The 22,956-nt window shown below is 42.1% G+C and overlaps 1 protein-coding gene across 1 annotated transcript in view; it reads left to right on the forward strand.

The window, feature by feature from the left end:
* RASEF (RAS and EF-hand domain containing) overlaps positions 1-22,956 on the forward strand; it is a 72,601-nt gene that overhangs the window by 13,997 nt on the left and 35,648 nt on the right. Inside the window, exons 2-3 of the mRNA XM_014866497.3 lie at positions 16,881-17,027; positions 20,766-20,856. Of these exons, the coding sequence (XP_014721983.1) occupies positions 16,881-17,027; positions 20,766-20,856 (238 nt within the window). The remainder of the gene's footprint in view (positions 1-16,880; positions 17,028-20,765; positions 20,857-22,956) is intronic.

Genomic DNA, 22,956 nt, shown 5'->3' on the forward strand with positions numbered 1-22,956 from the left:
GGCTTTATAGCATTGTGAATACATAGAAGAAGTAGACATCTAGCCAGGAGTGGGTGTGGGCTTGTGTTGAGATGCACCCATGGGAGTCTGGCAAGATAGCGGCTTGCACCTGTGTCTTGGGTCCCCAGCCCAATAATTGGTCATTGAAATTATTTTTAATGCTCACTTTTTTGAGTATTGGGGACATGCTACAAACACTATCGTGGAGGCAGACATCCTGCTGCTCTGTGGGTTCTCCTCGTCCCTTCAAGGGAATGATTGTAGTAACTTCATTACAGCTCCTTCTTTAGTATTTCGTTGGAAAGCAGCCGTTCAGCATTCATTTCCATTTTGTTTAGTAGCTTTTGGGCCACCTGTACTGCCCGGAGGGGATGTCATCCATGCAGGTGAGAGAGGAGGGCAGCTCATACCAGAGAACCAGAACTGGAAACCAGGGAAGAGTAAAGGTTTGGGATGAAAAATACAAACTGAGATAAATGTAAATACCCAGCTCACTGAAATTGCTTTTTCCTTATCTGATGACCCAGTGAGTTAAGATGATGACTCAATTAAGAGAAGACCGGTTTCTCTTTTCCTGGCTCTCCTGAGGGCCTGAGGTCAGATTCCATCAGGAGATAGTGTTTGCAAATCTGACGGCTGTTTGCTTTTTAGTGGCCTGTGGCTCTGGGAGCTCAAAATGGACTAGTTTTCGAGACAGCTGATCCTGGAATAATGTGAAAAAGTCAGATTTTAATAGGATTTTTGGCTACCTTCTTTTTTTAATCACATTGCTGAAAGTCACCCGTCAGTTCTTCAGAAAATCAAATGAAAAACTAATTACACTTTCCTGCCGGCTGCTGGGAAAGCAATGAAACGGACAGTTGAGGAGCAGTGGGGTGTATCTGGGGAAGCTCCTACCTTGTGGAAAATACGCCCCAGGCACCATCGAAGGAGACTGGGAGCCTCTCCAAGGGGCTTAACTGTTGAAATGTTGAATTAAGGATGTCAACAACATTTTATTTTAAAGGGGAAACGTGTTCAAGAAAATTTATAAGAAAGTCTCTACAACTAATTTTGCTTTAGTTTAATAGTTTTGATCTGTCTCTTTGCATAGAACAGAGAGACTGGAAAACCATTATTCATTTCAATGATTCTTAAAAGTAGATTTTAAATAATTCTTTCTATGACTTTTTTTGTACAGTAACTAAACAGTACCATGTATACAGATAGTTTTAATTTAAGATAGTTCAAAGATGTTGTCAGAGAAAAGAAATTCTTGTTTAATTACATGCTCTTTCACAGCAAACTCTTGTAATTGTTGAGAGGGGCTTTTAAGAAGGCCAGAGTAGGTTGTGTATAATCTCCAACAGATTTGCTTGCCAGAATCATCTGTACTCTATATGGTCAATATTTAGCTGTTGACGAAAATGTGACTATAGCTTAGGCACTAAACAGTTATCCTTCTATGATATCAATAATAATTTACAGTTAAATGTCAATCATTCAATAATTAGTAGTTGGTGTTCAAATATATTACATGTTAAGTCAAGAAATATATTTGTGGTATTGGCATTAAAACAGACACATAGAACAATGGAACAGAGTAGATATCCCAGAAATAAACCCACTCTTATATGGTCAATTGCTTTACGACAGAGGAGCCAAGAACATGCAGAAAGGAGAAAGGAGGGGCCAGCCCGGTGGCGCAGTGGTTAAGTTCGCACGTTCTACTTTGGCAGCCAGGGGTTCGCTGGTTCAGATCCCAGGTACGGACATGGCACTGCTTGGCAAGCCATGCTGTGGCAGGCGTCCCACATATAAAGTGGAGGAAGATGGGCACGGATGTTAGCTCAGGGCCAATCCTCTTCAGCGAAAAGAGGATTGGCAGCAGATGTTAGCTCAGGGCTAATCTTCCTCAAAAAAAATAAAATAAAAAAATTAAAAAGGCGAAAGGAAAGTCTCTTCGATAAATGGTATTGAGAAAACTGGACAGCCATGTGCAAAAGAATGAAACTCGACCACTATCTTACACCATACACAAAAACTAAGTCAAAATAGGTTTAAGACTTGAACGTAAAACTTGAAACCATAAAACTCCCAGAAGAAAACGTAGCCAGTGAGCTCCTTGATGTCAGTCTTGGCAATGATGTTTTGAATTTGACTCCAAAAGCAAAGGCAACAAAAGCAAAAATAAACAGGTGGGCCTACATCAAACTAAAAAGCTTCTGCTCAGCAAAGGAAACCATCAACAAAATGAAAAGGCAACTTACAGAATGGGAGAAAATATTTGCAAATCATATATCTGATAAGGGGTTAATATCCAAAATATATAAAGGATTCATACGACTCAACAACAAAAAATCTGATTAAAAAATGGGCAGAGGATCTGAATAGATATTTTTCCAAAGAAGATATATAGATGGCCAGCAGGCCTGTGAAAAGATGCTCAGCATCACTGATCATGAGGGAAATGCAAATCAAAACCACAGTGAGCTATCACCCCTCACCTGTCAGAATGGCTATTATCAAAAAGACAAGAAATAAGAACTGTTGGCGAGGATGTGGAGAAAAGGGAACCCTTGTGCACTGTTGATGGAAATGTAAATTGATGCAGCCACTTTGAAAATCAGTATGGAGGTTCCTCAGAAAATTAAAAGTGGAACTATCATAGGATCCAGCAATTCCACTACTGGGTATTTATCCAAAGAAAATGAAAACACTAATTTGAAAAGATATATGCACCCCCATGTTCATTGCAGCATTATTTACAATAGGTAAGACATGGAAGCAACCTAAGTGTCCATCAATGGATGAATGGATAAAGAAATTGTGGTATATATACACAATGGAATACTACTCAGCCATAAAAAAGAATGAAATCCTGCGATTTGCGGCAAACATGGATGGACCTTGAGGACGTTATGCTAAGTGAAATAAGCCAGACAGAGAAAGAGAAATATTTGTGATTTCACTTATATGTGGAATTGAAAAAACAAAACAAACAAACAAAACAAAACCAGACTCATAGATACAGAGAACAGATTGGTAGCTGCCTGAGGGGAGGGGGGCTTGATGGGGCGAAAGGGAGCAAGAGGTACAAACTTTCCGTTATAAAATTAAGTCTTGGGGATGTAATGTACAGCATGGTGGCTATAGTCAATAATGTATTACCTTTGTGTGATGACACAGGATAACTAGACTTATCGTGGTGATCATTGTGCAGTGTAAACAAATGTCAAAGCATGACGCTGTACACTTGAAACCAATATAATATTGCATGTCAATTATACTTCAATAAGTAAACAGAAAACCACAAATCTGAAGTGGAAGTGACTGAAGGGGCCTCTGCATATTAGAAAAGTTAGTTACAAATCCCAGCCGGACAGAGGGTTTCTCCAGTTGACAATTTTTGACTCTTTCAGTTTTCTTAGTATGGATTATATAGTAAATATTGGGCACCTCTCCTGTTGGAAACAATGTGAAAGGAGAAAAGGGAAAAATAAACGAAGGAGAAGGCAGCCAGCAGGTGGAAGAGTATTTGTGTACGCTCTTGCCTGTGGAGTTCAGAAGCAATCTGCTGTACTTTCTAGAAACTCCTCCTTTCTCACTGTGTTCAGAAGTGAGACACTTTTTAGATTGGCAGTCGGATTTCCCATAGTTCTCAGCCCCAACCCTGTGCCAGGCAAGGTTCATCTGTGCCTCCACACTGCTGTCTTCTTTACCCTCTCTGAGTCAGAATCCTTAGGCCGCCTCAGATCCATTTCAAAATCCCGCCTTCTCCGCTTCACCCCCCATTGAGTCCTCCTTCCCAGGCCTCTGTCTTTCATTCATTAATGTAGGATCTGTTGCAGGTCAGATATCTGGGTGCTGCAAGGGGAGTGGAGGCTGATATGGTGACCACAGAAAACTCAGTACGCAGAGCTTCAGATAAGTGTAGCAGGGGATCTGAATGGAAGGATTTCTTGTGGTTGGAGTAGTCAGGGCAGGCTTCCTGGAGGAGGTGACTTTCGGGAGAACCTTGACTGATGTGCAGGGTTTGATTTCTAGATAGGAAATACAAAAGGTATTGATTTTGATCAGAGACTTAGAATAAAATGTACTTCGACTAGGAAGGGATAAAGCTGTTTTCCAATCCTTTTCAGTCTCAAAGATTGAAAAAAAGTAGTTAAGGGATGGGATGATGTTGAATTAACCAAGGTAACATGTTTGATGTTAACATTGTCTCCTTTGTTGAACGTTGTGTGTTGAGCATGTGCAAAATATTTGAGGACAATGAGTGCCTAAGGATGCCTCAAAGATGAGAAGGGTGAAGGAAATGAGATGGGAAAGTAGAGTGGCCATAGAATTGATTCTCCAAACCAGAATCTTCTTGTGAATAAAATCAGAGGAACTACTGTGGTTACACTTCTCTGATTTATTGAAGTATTTTATATCCTGACAAATTGCTTTTATTATATACATGGTCCTATAAAATAGTTCCATTCCAAAAGTTAAAAAACAGTTATTTCTAAAAGATATAAACATTTTGTGTGTGTTAAAATAAAGAAAATCTTTATATCACTTATGTGAACATTAAAAAATTGCATAAACAATAGTTTCAGAAAAATGTTCAAGTATTTTAGTCAGTTACTTTGCATATCTCTCTCTAATACTTTTCTGAAGAATACATCTTTTTTCAGTGTGGTCTTATTATGCTTTTTTCCTCCATAAAATTGCTTGTAATCTTCTTTAGAGTTACATAATTGTTGACATCAGCAATTGACTCTTCTCTGTAGGTCATAATGTTTTTAATTAAGAAAACATTCTCTGTATAAGTGCTGAGATAAAAGTGTAGAGAAAATTCTGATAAATGGAGGATGTTCTCGATTCTATTTAGTTTTGGTATTGGCGTGTGTAAACATTGACATAAGTAAATATTTCAGCCCATGGTTGTCACATGCTCTGTTTTTGCCTCCCTTCTAAGTGCTTTCTTTGACAAATATTTGACGAGTTTCCTAACTTTTGTAAGATAGGACTTGTCAAATAAGCTCTCTCCATTGATGAGGCTTCAATGTTTTCCCATGCTCAGATGCTTCAAAATAGTAGGCCTTTTCAATTTCATCTTATTTTGGTACAGAATGTAAATTTAATCAAGTGAAAATAGGTCCATCAGAAGATTTTTTCCCGTAAGTTGAGATGCTCCAAATTGTAATTATGAAGTTTTGGAGTTAGATTGTGCACCATTTGAGCTCTCATCATTTAATCTGTTTAGTTCCTCAGTATCTTCCTGTTTTCAGCCTTAGTTTAAAATTTATTCCAATCTGTTTACAGCTTCAGAAGCTGAAGGTAGTTTTTATGGCTCCCCTTGTTGACTAATTTGATAAAAGTTTTCCAACAGATTTTGAGCAGAAGGTAATGAAAATGTAGAGGACTAGTTTACAAAAAAACATGGAACGATTTGCTAAGTAGTTCTTCAGAGATTCAGACGTTTCCAGAACCCGACTGATGCCAGGCCGCAAAGAGAGACAGGAAGCGCCCTGGAAGTGTTCAGACGCTGCAGCTGTGTTGCAGCCAGTCCAGCTGGTAGGATGTCAGAGCCTGTTGGGATGCGCTGAGAAGCCCCACCACCAATTCCGGGTGCGTTTCTACTTCACAGATTTCTTAATTGAGTAAAAGTCTAATTTTTCCCACAGTGCTTTACTCCTGTTTTTCAGTGAATTTATAATAGTATCCATAATAAGGCTGGATGTTTTACCTTCAACAGGATGAACTTCCAAAAGCTTTACTTTGATTCCATAAAGTGGATAGAAAAAAATCAAACCATTATTAACTGGAGTTAACTGATTTTCTTTTTGAGGCATCTGATCAGACTGATCAACTACCCTCGTTTACATTGTGAAGTTCTTTTTCTGCTAGTGGAGATAACATAGACAGCTATCTCCTCACTGTCTGCGTTTGTACGAGAAAACTTGGAATTGAAAATGGGCAGAATCCGTTTAGAGGAACCATCCTTTGATGGAAGGAAAAGTCGTGCTTCCCAGGAGGTGGTATGTGAACCTTCGGCAGCTGCCCCGGGAATTGCAGACTCCCAAGAGAAGCATAGTTTTCTTAAGATGGAGATGCTGAGGCCTCTTCAGGAGATTTCTGGTTTTCTCCTTGGTTTTCTTGTGGTTAATGATATCAGTCTAGTCTGCTATGATGTAGGATAAATGTCGACAAATATTTTTTTTAATAAGTTATTTTGTTTTGGAATTATGTTAGATTTACAAAAACACCGTGAAGATAGTACATAGAATTCCCATATAACCTGCACCCACTCTCTCCCATTATTAACAGCCTGCATTGGTGTAGTACATTTGTTACGGTTAATGAACTGATGTTGATATGTTATTATTAACTAAAGTCCATACTTTATTCAGATTCCCTCAAATGACCATTGTTTTAATCCCATCCAGGATTAGTTGTCATGTCTCCTTAAGCTCCTCTTGGCTGTGACAGCTAACAATAACAACATTTCGAGCAAGTTACACATTTATCACCGTCTTTCTTGAGAAATTGGAATTTGGTACTTTTTATTAAGCACACACCTGTGTTTGTTTTTTGAGGTCATTACTGCTGAAATGGTTTATGTTATTGCAAAATCTAAAAGCATTACCATCTAATAAAATGACTAGTTATACATTTTAAACTGTACTAAAAATGATTATGTAGGAAATCATTATGATTATGTAGGAAGCGCATTCCAGTTACTCTCCATTGCTCTGTGGCAGGACTGTCCAACTTGTGTTTTCTGTACCTATTTCAAGTACACTGTGCCTGTAATGTGCCTGTTTCGAGTTGATTTGGCCAGACGGCTGCCTGGCAGCATTGCACCTCTTGCAGGTAGCGGCACAACTGGCTGGTTCTCCAGGTGGCCTATAAGCAGCCAGCTCCAGTGTTTCTCCATCACCTGAGACCTGAAGGAGTTATCTGTCCCCAGCTTCTCTTGTCTGAGCTTAATTTGTTTTATCAGTGGGTGCTCTGTTTCCTGCTTCTGAAAGGAAGGTCTTGGTTACATTGTGTCTGGAAAGGTCAGGAAAAGGGAGATGAGTGTATCACTGATTGTCTTCCTAGATTTAGCCACATATTAATGAGAAGTCTTTTCATTGCATGGTTGTTTCACACACTCCTAGGCAAACGCTGGAGGTAAACAGTGCGGATCCAGTAATTTACTCTGGCTTATTTTAATGCAGCAGTTAAAAACTTTAATGCACAGTTAGTACACAGTTTAATAATAGTTACTAACTGTGACTTTTTGATTAAAAAAAGAGAATTCTGGATAAATGCTAAAGTAGACAGGATACAGGACAACAAGTGTAAACTGGAATTGTCCTCAGCAAATCTGGGAAGGAAATGGATATCTTCTGAAGGGAAATTTTGCATAGAAACTGATATGGCACTTTTTATTCTCTCCCCAACCCCTATCTTTCTTGCCAAAATAGAAAGAAATTTTCAGTGAACAATAACTATAATACACTTACTTGCACTAACATTCCTAGATTATGCCTGCATTTGACTTAACTCAAAGTAAACTGATGGAAGAGAAATAATGGGAGAGTGAATGTGCATTGTAAGATGAGTACTCAAGTAAAGAGGTACATATTCTCATATATACATGTATGCACGTATAGCAAATTGATAATGTGATATCCATATATAAAAAAATTTGATGTGGCCCTGGGGCAGGATGTGAACAAAGGCTAGTTTTCCACCGTATAGAAGGATTAGGTCTGTATTGCCCCGTCCCCATTCCTATGCTCGGGGCCTTATGTTAATAGACTATAATAGGGATTAAAATAAGGCCCATTTGGCCCTCTGCGTGTTTGTGTAAATAAAGTTTTATTGGAGCACAGCCAAGCTCATTTGTTTATCTATCTGTTTATTTGTGAACAGCTATGGCTGTTTGCATGCTACAGTGGCAGAGTTGAGTAGTTGCCACAGAGATCATAAATATTTTCTATCTGATGCTTTATAGAAAAGGTTTACTGGCCCCTGGCCTGTGAGCTTTGCAGGCTGACCTAGGGCATGACCCCATTCTCATTTTCCAGTTTCCCCTACACTGGCACCTGTAGGACAACATTTCTGTCCATGGGGCATCCACACCACACTGCTTTCTTCCTTTTAGCCCTTTCACAGAACATAACACAGACACAGGCAGGAGAAGATCACCTGCTTCTTTCTAACTCATTCAGGCAGAGGAGTCACAGATCATAGCAATGGCTAACATTTATGGATTGCCTGCAATGTGCCTCATGCTGTCACATGTGCTTCCGTCGGGGTTCATCCTCATGATGTCATGCGGTAAGTTCCAAAACTCACTTTGTGGCTGAGGAAACTGAAGCTCAAAGGGTTAAATATTTTGCCCTGGGGCACGAAGCCGGGATGTGGTGAAGAAGCATTTGAACTTAGCCAGGCCATTACACCTATTCCGTGCACTATTCACTCAGGACTTCAGAAGCCCTCTGTTTCAAGTGTGCCTTCTCTGAAGCTTCATCACAATGCCTCTTGCAGTTTCTCTCTTCCTTCCTCCACTGGCAAACTCCCAGTTACTAAATGTCAGTGATTTTAAATAGGAAGCAACTTGCAATTTGAAATGTTTCTAGATTTTGCATAAATCCAGTTAACACACTCATCTTCCAGAAAGTTTCCATTTTAAAACCTTTTGGGGAATGTTACCCAAATAAGTACCTAGGGACATAAAATATTTTTCAGGGTGATCTGAATCTGGAAGGAGTTTTACCTGCAGGAGGTGTCTTTGGGCAGAGAGCGGTGGATGAGGCGCTGGTGACTGAGTACCTGAACTAGATCATCCCCTGAGGGAGCAGCCGCAGAACAGCCAGGGAAAGTCCAGGCCACCGGACTGGCTTGTCTTTCCCAGTCTGCAGGTGGCAGGACCAACTTAAGAGACCGTTGTTTGTTTTCTCTGGAAGGCAGAGCCGGATGACCATTCTGTAACTGAGTTAATGAAGAGCGAGATGTATTGTGAGATCTCAGACTGGAATCACTTCCAGTTAGAGGCAGCCGGCTCGAGGCCAATAGCTGGCAGAGGCACGTCCTGTCTAGAAAGAAAGACTTGAACTTTAGAAAGAGAGCTAATGCTGCCCTCTTCTAGTGGCACAGCTGGATTTGGCTGTTGGAATTTATTTCCTAGTTAGTTGGGGTTTATGCTGGAAGTATGTGTCCTATGTAATAAAGTACATTTTGAAATCAGTCATTTTTACTTAACATCTATGAGGAAAAGGATGTCTTTCCACTTACTGACTAAATCACAGTATGGTGTGTTCAGGTCACCTAGCAAGATCAGCTGGTGTCACCTTAGTGGGAATATACTCATTATTTTTACCCACAAAGAGAAATAAACTATCAGAGTAAAAAAAAAAAAACAAAAAAAGGGAGACAGACTATTTTTTAGAGCAGTTTTAGGTCCCCGGCAAAATTAAGAGGGAGGTTTCCATATATGCCTGCCCCCATGTGTGCACAGCCTCCCCGATTATCAGCAACCCCCACCAGAGTGACACATTTGTTACAGTTGCTGAATCTATATTAACACATCAGAATTACCCAAATTCCTTATTTTACATTAGGGTTCACTCTTGATGATGTACATTCTGTGGGTTTGGACAAATGTGTAATGACGTATACTGTCATTATAGTATCATACAGAATATTTTCACTGCCCTAAAAATTCTCCGCCTATTCATCCCTCTCTACACTCTCCTCCAACCCCTGGCAACCACTGATCTTTTTACTGTCTCCAAGTTTTGCCTTTTTCAGAATGTCGTATGGTTGGAATCATACAGTATACAGTCTTTTCAGATTGGCTTCTTTCACTTACTACTATACATTTACGTTTCCTCCATGTCTTTTCATGGCTTGATAGCTCATTTCTTCTTCGTCCTGAATAATGTTCCATTGTCTGGATGTACCACAGTTGATTAATCCATTCACCCACTGAAAGACGTTTTGGTTGCTTCCAAGTGTTGGCAATTATGGATAAAGCTGCTATAAACATCTGTGTGCAGGTTTTTGTGTAGGCATATGTTTTCAACTCCTTTGGGTGGATACCAAGGAGCGCAATTGCTGGATCATATGGTAAAAGAATGCTTAGTTTTCTAAGAATCTTCCAAACTATCTTTCAAAGTGGCTGTACCATTTTGCGTTCCTACCAGCTGTGTATGAGAGTTCCTGTAGCTCCACATGCTCGTTAGCGTTTGGCGTTGTCAGTGTTCTGGATTTTGGCCATTGTAATAAGTGTGTAGTGATATCTTGTTTTAATTTGCATTTCCCTAATGACATATGATGTGGAGCATCTTTTTGTATGCTTATTTTTCATCTGTTTCTTCTTTGGTGAGGTGTCTGTTAAGGTCTTTGGTCCATTTTTTAATTGGGTTGTTTGTTTTCTTATTGCTGAGGTTTAGGAGTTCTTTGTATATTTTGGATAACAGTCCCTTTTCAGATGTGTGTTTTGCAAATATTTTCTCCCAGTCTGTGGCTTATCTTCTCATTCTTTTGACGTTGTCTTTCCCAGAGCAGTTTTTAATTTTAATGATGTCCAAGATATCAATTCTTTCTTTCATGGATCAGGTTTTGGTGGTGTATCTAAAATAGTCATCTCCATACCCAAAGTCATCTAGGTTTTCTCCTGTGTTATCTTCTAGGAGTTTTATAGTTTTGGGTTTTACATTTAGGTCTGTGATCCATTTTGAGTTAATTTTTATGAAGAGAGTAAGGTCTGTGTCTACATTCATTTTTTTCCATGTGGATGGCTAGTTGTTCTAGCACCACTTGTTGAAAAGACTATCTTGGTTGTATTGCCTTTGCTCCTTTGTCAAGCACCAGTTGACTATATTTATGTGAGTTTACTTCTGGACTGTCCTGTTCCATTGATCTGTTTGTCTATACTATCAGATTTTAGATATCTGTACTTTTACACATTCTATAATAAGGGAAAGTGGAAGCTAATGAAAACCTGATGTCCAATATTTCTGGATTAAATTACAGTGGACTTAGATTTACCTTTATATCTGCAAACTTGTTTCAGGTTCCTTTGCTTAATTCTCTGCTTCAGCTAAAACTTTGTGAAGATGGGAATAGTTAAGATGCGAACTTGGTCATGTCATCTCTTCCTTTAAACCTTCGGTGTCTTCCCGCCTTCCCATGTCTTTACTGTGCTCTCAAGCCCTGTGCAGTCATCTAGCTCCTGCTAACTTCTCCCGCTATCTGATGCCGCTGTTCCCTCCCCTACTTTGAGCTCTGCAGCCTCGCCAGTTTCTTCCAGTTACAGGAACTGCTGACCTGTCCCCAAGCCTCTCAGCCTGTAGTTATTGGTTGCTGGGACAGGCCACCCCACTTTCCTCACTTTCTGCCTAATTGACGTCTATTCATCCTCCGGTTATCCCCCAGGACTTGGTCACATTCGCCTGCTTTCTGCTGTCAGAGCCTCTTGTACTTAATCTTCCTGGTGAGCCTAACGAGGGAAGGGACTCAGTCTGTTTCTCATCATTTGATTTCCAGAATCTAACATGGTGCTCCTCGGATGGTACGGAGGTTTTACTTCCCATGCTCAGATGTAGGGTGACTGTGTCCATTTTTTTATGGCAGTTCCTAGTGTAGAACGAGGGAGATATTTGCATTGAATACAGTTGCTTTGGTTCACAGAAAAGTGTTTAGGGTTTTAGATCTATACAACTTATAGTTTGAATAAATAGCTTTGCTCTGTATTTTAATGCTTAAAACACCAAGTCTTGAAATCTAAAAGCCAGTTTTCCTAACAGCCTTTCTGGATCACCATGTTCCTTAGCGTGGAGTGGTGGTGTCTGCACTTGACTGTTTCCCGGGGATGTCCTGAGGCCAGAGGAGTCCAGGCATTCTAAGTACCAGCCTTACCACACCACACACAGAGAAACAGAGATAGATGTGTGCTCCCCTAAGTAAAATGTTAATCTTAAGAAAAGGTGTGACCTTTTAAAATTTTTCTGCACCTCAAGTATACCTGTTTTTTTCTTTTAAGTTCATATAATAACCCTGTCAGCTTCAGTGGGAATATTTGCAATCTAAAATGCTTGTTTCCCAGAGATCATTTTAAAACTTTAAGTTCTGAGTTTTTCATCAGTAATTAGCCATTACCACTGTCTTTCATACAAATCATCTTGTAATTTATTGAACGAGGAGATGAATAGGCTCAGATTTTAAGCGTCTAAAACTGGATTGAAATTCAGGGTGCATTTTTCTTGAGACATCAATTAGATTATTTTTAGCGTGATGGGCTTTGTCAGCACGGAAGTAGAGACTGGTTTTTGTCTTGGCTGACTGACATGTAAAACTTGACCCTTAAACTTTAGTCTTTGTCAAGTACACCTGTAAACAGATCTACATGGTATTTGTGAATCCAAGTGTAATTGCCTTAGATGAGGCCCTGGGCTTCAGGAATTAAAAGTGCTTCAACCATTGGCACTCCTGGGCACCCTTGTCAGCACTCACACGTGCCACACTGGGTCAGCCTAGAAGGAAACGGAGCTGTGTGTGAGCGTTGTGCAGCCTCTGCTTGTTTAACCTCTGACGTCAGGAGTAAGGACAGCCCAGGAGGCCAGTGACTGCTGTACTCTCAGGAGCGGAACGGAAGATTGTCCTGGCACCAAGTCTCTTGAGCTGAAGAATCCGCAGGTGTTCAGCTGCTGCACCCTGTGCAGGGCACAGCATTTAAATCTTCCACAGAGGGACCTGGGGTGACCTCTTGTTACAATAACATATTTTTTGGTTTTATTTTTTCCATCAAGTGTCAAAATTGCCAAGTGCGTTATGTTGCCGTCTCTTGGCATAATCTGGATGATTCTCTCCTTTCACAGATACAAACCACATGAAGCACACAGGCAGATAAAGGCAGGGCAAAGAGGCGAGTGTGCCTTACTGTCTGCAGTAGTGCTTTCCCCCAAAATAGCTTTAGGTGAACAGCATTTTATAAGGTTATTTCATTTTAATCTTAGTCATGCCTTCATTCTTTAAAGGAGTCCCTTTGTAATGTGGACAGTCCTTGTATCAGTAATACCTATCCTCCTCAAAAGTAGTTTTTAAATGGAGACAACACTTGGGGCCCCTGAAAGACCAGTTCAGCACTTACTTTGGCACAAAGGGCTAGTTTCTCTGTGGAGAGCTGGCCCTGCAGCCAGATGGCTGAGTTGGAATTCCAGCTCTGCTACCCAATAGTACTTACCTCCCTCCCTCTGCCTCAGTTTCCTCTGTGGTAGAGAGGACACTAGTGATAACTTCTTCATGTGGTCGTCATGAGGATTAAGTGGGCAGTGCATATAAATGCTGAGGTCACTGCCAGGACTGCATATGTCAGGTGCTTAATAAATGTCTGTTTCAGTATATAAATGCTTCAGAACAGTCTCTCGTTCCCTTGAAACAGAGTGGGTGGTGGTGATACAGACCGACCTGGTCATAGAAATTTTATTACTTAGTTAATATGAAGCCATCAAGGAAGGAGGTTAGGATATAATTTAATCCGGAAGAGGATGATAAAAAAGCAAAACAGGAAACTATAATGGTAACTTTTTAAGCTCAGAATCACTGTAGCCAACAACTTCCAAGTCTTGGTAGCTTTACAAATTACAAACTTACTTCTTTCTCACATGTCAGGCAGATGGTCAGGCAGCTCTCCTGGGCACTTTCCCTCACTCTGGTGATTCAGGCATCCAAACCCATCTCCTCCCATGGCTTTGCCATATTGGAGTTATTCACTTCAGCTGCAAGGATGAGAAAGAGTGGGGAGAAAGGAGAGAGATACACAGAAGGAAAAGGGGTGGAGGGAGAGAGGCAGAGAGAGAATGAATGAGAATGAATATAAGTAAAATTCCATGTAAGGCCAGGACCAGCAAAGGACCCAAGAGAATTTCCAAATCATTATCTTTCTTTCTTATTTTAGAAATTTGCAGAAAGTCAGAGAATCTACTGGAACATCCACTTCTGAACATATTCCTGTTGTGCAGTTAGCCAGTAAACAAGGACTCAAGGTGACAGTTTCTTAGTGGCCATCCCTGACAGGCAGGTTCCTATTACTGAGAAAGTTTTTATGCTTCATATCCTGCTGGTGGTCAGTAAATGACAAAAGGCAAAGAAGTTAATGATCCTGTTGTGTATTGAAATTACATCGGACAATCTCAGAGTAGAATTTTTTTTTTAACTCTGCTCTCTAATAAATCTGGCTCACACCTGCAATGGGTATTTGTGCTCAGTTCTGATGGGTAGGATGATGACCGCCATCCAGTGTCTTTTATTGCCAAAGTGATTGACTCCTGCAGGGTTATTAATGTTTCACTCGAGCAGCTATTTGAATCATAATTGGCCCCTGCACAGATCGAGCAGGTCATTTATAAGAGCAAACCTGGGAGACTTTATAGCTGCATGGGCACACCTTGGGGCTGTGCTTAACTAAGCTTTGGGTTAATATAAACCTCACGTTTTGCAGTTTCCTAGTTCTGTGGATTGATTTTGAATCCCATTTCTTCTGCCAAGGTTCAGCTGTTTCACACAGTTCAGAAGCAATATAATGTAATGGTTGATCACATGGTCTCCAGCATCAGACTAAGGTTGAGTCCTAACCCTGCCACTCAGTCATGATGTGACCTTGGGCACTGTATTCATTTTCTATGTTCACCTAGGTATTTGTGGTAACGAATACCAGACTAGGTGGCTTAAACAATGGAATTTTACTTTCTCACAGTTCTGGAGGCTAGAAGCCAGATCAAGGTGTCGGCAGGGTTGGTTTCTTCTGGGGCCTCTCTTCTTGGCTTGTAGGTGGCTGCCTTCCTGAATCTTCACATGTTCCTCACTCTGTGCACGGCTGTGTCCAAATTTCCTCTTCTTATAAGGATGCTAATCATATTGGGTTAGGGCCCTCCCTAATGGCCTCATGTTAACTTAATCACCTCTTTAAAAACCCCTTCTCCAAATATAGTCACATTCCGAGGTCCTCGGTTAGGACTTCAACATATGAATTTTAGGGGATACAGTTCAGCCCGTAATAAGCACTTAGCCCTGCCTGATCTGCAAAATGGGTCAATACAAGTGCTTCATAGGGTAGTTGTGTGCTGAGTATTCAAAGATATGATGCATGCAAATTGCCTAACATAATAACACATAGTGAGTACTCACTAAATCATTGTCTTATTATGTCTAGCTATGTCATGTATCCAACTTGGGAGATGGCTGTATGCACAGTCTTTCAATTATAGAGGCCTAGGATTATTGTAGTCTTTCTTGTATACTTATAGCATTGTAACAGGCTGCCTTCAACAGAGTGACAGGGCAGAAGCCCAGGGGTTGTTGATCGAGTGGATGCGTATGAATTTGGTACTAGGATTTCTGAGTGGTCTTCATTGGTTGTCAGTCTGGTGTCACTGGCCACCATAAATGACTGTGAGATGTGTTCAGACATCCTGGTTCCTGTAGGGGCCTGCCCAAAAGTTTTACCAGAGCTAGATAAGCACTGGAGAAGAGCAGTTTCTCTCTGTTAGGGCAGGCAACAGAAGGATTTTTCACATTGTCAGGGGAGTAACTATACAATCCAGGCAGTAGATCACTGAATGTAAGAATTATGCGAACACTGGATGATTTTTAAATAACGCAACGTGTGAAAGCGGTTAGCTTTCCTATGATTGTTGGCTCTACTCATCACTTGTAGACTTGGCGAGAATTGATAGAATTCTGTAATGCTGATATGATGATAAGTTATCATCTCAGGCCCAAATAAGTGCCTATTATCTAAATTCCTGGCATCTCTTCTTTCAACTGGCAGAATGGTCTCTCTTTTAAAAAAGTGCTGCTACTGTGACAACACCGTCACAGCTTGTGTTAACTCTTCGCAAGCGTGGCTCTCTCCTAGGGTCAGAAGAAGGAAGGCCAGGGTGCACGGGCTCTGTCGGGGGAAGCTGTCCAGAGAGGACAGTATGGGTCCCTCGATCCAGAGAAGCTTTGGATGTGGTGGGGAGTCAGGCGGTATTACGTCCCACACTGCAGCGTGCAGTGATGGTGGTTGACTTCTACAGGCACGTTCTTCAGAGACCACGCCACATTCCATTTAGCACACCAGCTGCTAAACTTGAGTCAGGGGCACTGCTAGCCAGCTGCCAGCCTTATCAATTTTTGTTTTGAAGTGACTCTGAAATATTTGTCTTTTAATAAAAGGTATTAAATAACAAGTGTGAGGATTGTCAAATATAAATACTTACATAAACATGAATTTATATGAAGTAATTTTTAACTGGAAAATAATAGGTATGTACTCTTATGATAATAAAGCCTGAAATACACTTTACTGGGGACAAAACCAATCTTTCCCTATGTGCATTTCCACTGCCCTTATGCACTAACATCTTCTAATGTTAAATCATCACATTGTACACCTTAAAAACATCACATTGAGAGCCGGCCCTGTTGTCGAGTGGTTAAAGGTCTGCTCGCTCTACTTCCGCATCCCGGGTCCAAGGATTCAGATCCTGGGCATGGACCTACTCCACTCATCAGCCATGCTGAGGAGGCATCCTGCATACAAAATAGAAGAAGATTGGCATAGATGTTAGCTGAGGGCCAATCTTCCTCACCAAAATAATAAAAAAAAAAATCACATTGTACAACCTAAATATATGCTGTTTCTATTTGTCTATCATACCTCAATAAAGCTGGAAAAAAACTAAAGCTGCTATTCCATTGTAAAAAATATAGAGAATAATGCAACAGGATCTCTGACTTCTGTCTTCCCTCCATTCTAGTCATTCTACTATTGCTGCTTTTTTCTTCCTTGGTTCTTTGCTTTTTTCCTAAAAGTCTGCCTTTTTATTTTTTACTTGGTTTAATTTAATTTTATTATTATTATTTTTTTGCAGGAAAGAGCAAGTTAGTACCTTGTACCAAAACATCAACCTCGTGGAGCCCAGACTGATTCAGCCGTATGAACATGTCATAAAGAACTTTATTCGTGAGATCAGACTTCAGAGCACGGAAATGGAGAACCTGGCCATTGCTGTGAAGAGGTACTGAGGTCCTCCTTTCACGGGGTCCCCTAACCGGCTCTCTGCCCCGGGTGCGCACGGGCTGGCCTCATTATCACAGTATGACGTGGGAGGACTTCTGATCCTCAGGAATCTGGAGCCTTCTAAACTAAGCCAGTGTGAGGTTAAGTTGAGTCTGGCAGTACTTCATAGGGTCAGTCAGCAGTTCATCAGCAGGTCCCTGTGACCCTGTCACACAAACTCTTCAAGGCCGTGCTTCCACACAGAACAGTTCAAAGAGATTTATTATCTCACGCCCAGCCGCTTGAAACATGCAGGAAACTTTCATCCAGAGAGGGAGCAAGGCCTCCATTTGAAGCCTGGCTTTGTTGCGGGCAGGCGTGGGACTTCGGGCAGGGTACTTTATCTCCCTGAGTCTCAGCTTCTGCGTCTGCAAAATGAGGCCATAAATATTCACCTCCTCAGGGTCGTGTGGGGAGCCCCTCGCAGGGGCCCAGCACATGGCTGTGCTCAGTCACGCTTCTTTCCCTCTCTCTGGCCCTCGTTCCCCAGCCTGAACTGAAAGCCTAAAAGTGTGCAGGCCTTCCTGTTACACAGCCGGTTCGCGTCCGCCAGAGCAGGCTTACGAAGGATCTCTTACTGCTTCAACAGCAGCCCAGTACCAAAGAAGAATCACGTGTTGCAGTCCACGTACCAGCCTCTTGCTCCCTGGAAGGACCACACTCCTTTGACATATATTGGGAAAGAGGGTAGTTTGTCACAGTTCCTGGGTGTTCTGCCCCACAGGTGCTTCTCGCTGCCCTGTGCTCCACCAGCAGCTCCGAGTGTGCTGTGCACCCTGCTGGTCTCTGCCCAGAACTTGTAAAAGGCCCCTTTGATTGGATGCTCTCTGTCTGCTTGGGGGTAGGTAAGGGCTGCTCCTCTCTCTCTTTATTCTTCCCTTCAACATGATGATGAAACTATTTAGTTGACCCTTTGGAATAACTGGAGGGAATTAAAATGTAGAAGAAAAAATGTTTTAAAATACTGATGCTAAACGGGACTTTTTCTTTTTCTTTTTTGCTGAGGAAGATTGTCCCTGAGCTAACATCCATTCCAGTCTTCCTCTACTTTATATGCAGGATTCTTCCACAGCACGTCTTGGTGAGCAGGATGTAGGTCCACACCTGACATCTGAAGCTACGAACTCCGGGCCGCCGAAGTAGAGCATGTGAACTTAACCACTGTGCCACTGGGCCAGCCCTGGGACTTTTTTTTCTAATAGTCCTAGAGTTGTGCAAGAGTTGGACTGTTCACAGAGGGTTTCTTATGGACATTTTCAGTTCCTGCCTGTGATCTTTTCCCTCACGTTTGCCTGCTAGGGGCTTTCAGTAGGATAATAGAGTGGTCCTCAGAGCTCCAGATTCTGTAGAGCATTGTGGAGGATGCTTAGAGCCCCACAGTCGGCCTCCTCTGAGGGCTGACTAGCAGACGTGCAGACTGAGTCTTCGAGTGTCCAGGAAATATCTGTTAAAACAGACAAATTCCCATATACACACACACGTGTACATACCCAGGTCTACACCAAGATATGAGGGGGACTCTCACACTCACACTCACACAACCGCTAAGGGTAGTACTGTGTAGACCCACAAGGGAAAACAAGAATGGTGTTCTTTCTGTTCTCATGGCCAGCAGGGCTGCTGTCCTGCTGTGGAGTGAGTGTGTCACATTTTGTTGAGCTGTCAGTGCTTCTCTCCTCCTCCCATCTGTGCTCTCTAGGTGGGATCCAGAGTCAGGCTGTGTCCTGAGCCTGGGCTATCAGAGACCTCGCTGCAGCATTTAAGTGACTGCTGTGACTCTCTGGTACTTTCTTAGGTGAGGACCCTCTGTCCTCACCTCTGTTTTTGGTTGGGGGAGGGTCTCAGTCCTTGTGCTCTGTACCTGGACCTGAAGAATGGGTTCCCAGTGTCCTGGTAGGAGCCCTGGACTGGGTTACAGGGGACATTCCCAACACACCAGACATTTTCCTAGCAATTAGGAATTGCTGGGGCAAACACCATGTCATTGTAGACTACCCAGATTTACCAAAAAAACCCAAGGTTGCTCAGAAGTGGGACAAAGCAGTCCCAGAGCCCAGATGTTTGGGACTGGATGTCTAGAAGGAATGGCTGGAAAAAATCGTCATAGCAAAGGGAGATGGGAGATGTGGCTTAGCTACTTAACAGTTCCAGAGTTGACAACCCCCCCCAAAAAACCCCACCAAAATAGGGGCCGGCCCAGTGGCGCAGCAGCTAAGTTCGCATGTTCCGCTTCTCGGTGGCCCAGTATTCACTGGTTCAGATCCTGGGTGTGGACATGGCACCACTTGGCACACCATGCTGTGGTAGGCGTCCCACATATAAAGTACAGGAAGATGGGCTCGACGTTAGCTCAGGGCCAGGCTTCCTCAGCAAAAAGAGGAGGACTGGCAGTAGTTAGCTCAGGGCTAATCTTCCTCAAAAAAAAAAAAAGATACACAGCTATGTACCAGGGAGCTTTGGGAGAAAAAGGGAGAAAAAAAAAAATCTTAAAAAAACAAAACAAAACACCAAAACAGAGTTGCTACAGAGATATACAATTGCTAGACTTCAAAATAGAAAGTATTTATAAACAAATTAGAACTAGCTGGCTTACCAAACTTAGTTAACATAATCTTGGGCAGGTGATAGGTGAAGACGAAGTAAACAAGAGCAGAAAATCATAGTAAGTCACTCACAATTTACTTTGGGGGTCTTCCCCACATACCTCAGCGTTTGTTTGGAGCTTCCTGAGGAAGTTAAACTAATGCCTGAACAAATTGTGTTGCGAGGGAGCAGTTAAGTTGAAGCGGGTGGGATGATATGGCAGAAGCCCGTCGAACTGGGAAACAGGAGGTCTTACGTTTCGCTCTTGTTCTCCGCTTGTTATTAACAGCGTGTCATTGATCAGGTGAATTGACCCCCTAAATCTCGTGGTGTCTGCTTTGAGGTCACTTATAATCTAGTTGAGCAGGCACGACATATGCAGTTGAGAGAGAATAAAAAATACTTTTTTAGGGTTTAATCTGAAGCCTCAACACCTGTGAAGTGACAGACATCTCCCTATAGACGGTTGCTAAATAAAACCATCCTGGAACTCTTCTCAAAGAAATTTTCCCATTTCTAACTTTTTGGCAAATCAGTATGCTATGCCTCCATAGAGACGTGATTTATTGATTATATTAATAAAAGAAAGAATTTTTCTAAGGCTAACCGTGTCTACATTCTAGAACTTTCAGGAACTGATTAGAAATAATTGTTGAGATCCCCTCTTTTTTTCCTTTCTAACTATAGCATATAACATTGCGTGTTTCATAAAATACAACTTCAAAAGTATGTCTAACCACCTCTTTGCCAGGGAATCTTTTCCTTTGTTCAGGGTTGTGGCTCGGTCATGGCAGCAAAAAGGATTTTCAGAATTTATCGAGAGCCTCTCAGCAATTTGGTATCTTTATCTGTTCTTTGCCACAATCTAGTTTAATACAATTTTATCTAATCTATTCCATTTATTTAATATTTAGTCTTAATGTCCTTTTACACTCAAATGATCAAATTGCCAATCTCATTTTATTATGCGGAAGGAATGGGGAATATTATTTTAAGTAGTGTGTTTCTCCTCCTCTGTAAAGTAGAGGGCTTGAAATAGATGAGGTCGATGTTTTCTGTTCGTGTTACAAGTCCAAGAGTATGATGAGAAGGTGCACATCCTCTTGAATTTCAGGGCCCAGGACAAGGCCGCCATACAGTTGAGTGAGTTGGAAGAGGAAATGGATCAGAGGATTCAGGCTGCAGAACACAAGACGCGGAAAGACGTGAGTTTGTGGGATGGGCCCTGATACGATGAGTCCTTATGGGGCACCTTTTATGGAGTGAGCACCGGGCATCCTCTGAGTGCAGTGAGGCCAGGCTCCCACAGGGACTGTCAGTGAATGCGTGTTTTATGGTGGTGGTCTTTGGGGCATAGGGTAGGGAGAGAGAGATAATAAACAAGTAATCAAATGAATAAAGCAGATAACTTCAAATAGTGACAAGCGCAGTAAAGAAACAGCATGCGTGCTGGGGCTGGCCCGGTGGTGTAGCACAGTTGTGTGTGCACATTCCGCTTCAGCAGCCTGGGGTTCCCCGGGTGCGGACATGGCACCACTCAGCAAGCCATGCTGTGACAGGCATCCCACATATAAAGTAGAGGAAGATGGGAACGGATGTTAGCTCAGGGCCAGTCTTCCTCAGCAAAAAGAGGAGGATTGGCAGCAGATGTTAGCTCAGGGCTAATCTTCCTCAAAAAAAAGAAAAGAAACAGCATGTGTGATGGACAGCAACTGGGTGAGGAGGCTGCATCAGGTTGAAAGGTCAGGGGCCTCTTTGGGGGTGACGTGAGAGCTGAGGCCAAGGGAGAAGGCAGAGCTAGGGTGGCTGGACCTTTACATACCACTGTCTCACTGCCCATGTCCACTGACAGCCTGAAATCTAGGTTACAGGGAAATTGAAATTCTCTCTGTGAACATTGGTGTTTTATAGTGGAATATATTTTTATTCATCATTATAGGAACTCTTAGAGTTGAAAGTTGGATGCTTCCTTCAGTGATTTCCATAGAATAAATAATTCTCTTCTTCCTTATAAAATATGTTTGGGTGATTAATGTTTAGGGAAAACAGACCTACTTTTTGAGTAGCTCGTTAGGATGAACATTGCATTTTTTTTCATTTATTTTCTTTTTGGTGAAGAAGATTGTCCCTGGGCTAACATCTGTTGCCAGTCATCCTCTTTTTGCTTGAGAAGATTGTCCCTGAGCTAACATCTGTGCCAATCTTCCTCTATTTTTTGTATGTGGGACACCACCACAGCATGGCTTGACAAGTGGTGTGTAGGTCTGTGCCCGGGATCCAAACCTGCTGACCCGGAGCTGCCAAGGTGGAGCATGTAAACTTAACAGCTGCGCCACTGGGCTGGCCCCTGAACGTTCCTTTTTTCGTTTTTTTCGTTTGCCCTGTTAACTCCGAGAGGCAGCACAGTGGAGCAAGAAGGGCCTGCATGTGGGCATCCCATTAACCTTAGTTTGCCTCCTGGTGCCGCCCTTGTCCAGGTTAGGTGCGCTGGGAAAATAACTCACCTCTGAGCCTTTGAGTGAGATGATGCCACCTCCCTGCCTTAACCAGGCTTAAGCCTTACGATTTGTATGGAGCGCCTAGTGCAGGGTGCGAGGCGTGGGGGTGCACCGTGGCTGTGCTGTCCTGCTCTTTTCTGTTGCTCTGTGTACTGTGTGTCCTTTCAGATTCTTCATCTTAAACGATTTGACCACAAATTTGGCTTTGGGTCTCTTGGTTGTCTTTTCTCTTAATAACAAGTTGAATAACTGTTTGGATGTCGTATGCAACAGAGCGAATTGGTTCAGAGTCCATGGTCCAGCTTTAGGGCAATGGCTATCCCATTCTTGTGCTAGCACTTTAATTTTTGTAGTCTAGAAACATAAAATCATATTTTGTCTGCCTTTTTTCTTCTCCATCCATTTAATCTGTACACTCATTCATTCGTCAAACACTTATCAAGCACATGTATTACTCTGTCATCAAATCTCATTGCTTCTTCCAGCTAAGTACTTCCGACATTTGTTATTGGTAAGGAAGACCTTATAACTCGTGTTTTGTTAGTTATAACCTCTTCCTTGGTTTCCTTGGCTCTGGCACAGGGGTGGCAACTGTGTGGCATCCACACCATCGTTTCTGTATTCCATGGTGGTGGCATACGTGGCCAGTCAGTTGCTGGATGGATGTGGTCTGTGAAGCCTCAGCACACCAATGCCCACTTGCACTGGGATGGCACCTGTTTGCCAGCCCATCCTAGTCTCCACCTCACACCCTTCTAAGCAGTCTCTTTGGAACCACACATGCAGGATAACTGAAGATTTTCCCTG

The sequence above is a fragment of the Equus asinus genome, chromosome 23, assembly GCF_041296235.1.
Source record: "Equus asinus isolate D_3611 breed Donkey chromosome 23, EquAss-T2T_v2, whole genome shotgun sequence".
NCBI classification, from domain to species: domain Eukaryota; kingdom Metazoa; phylum Chordata; class Mammalia; order Perissodactyla; family Equidae; genus Equus; species Equus asinus.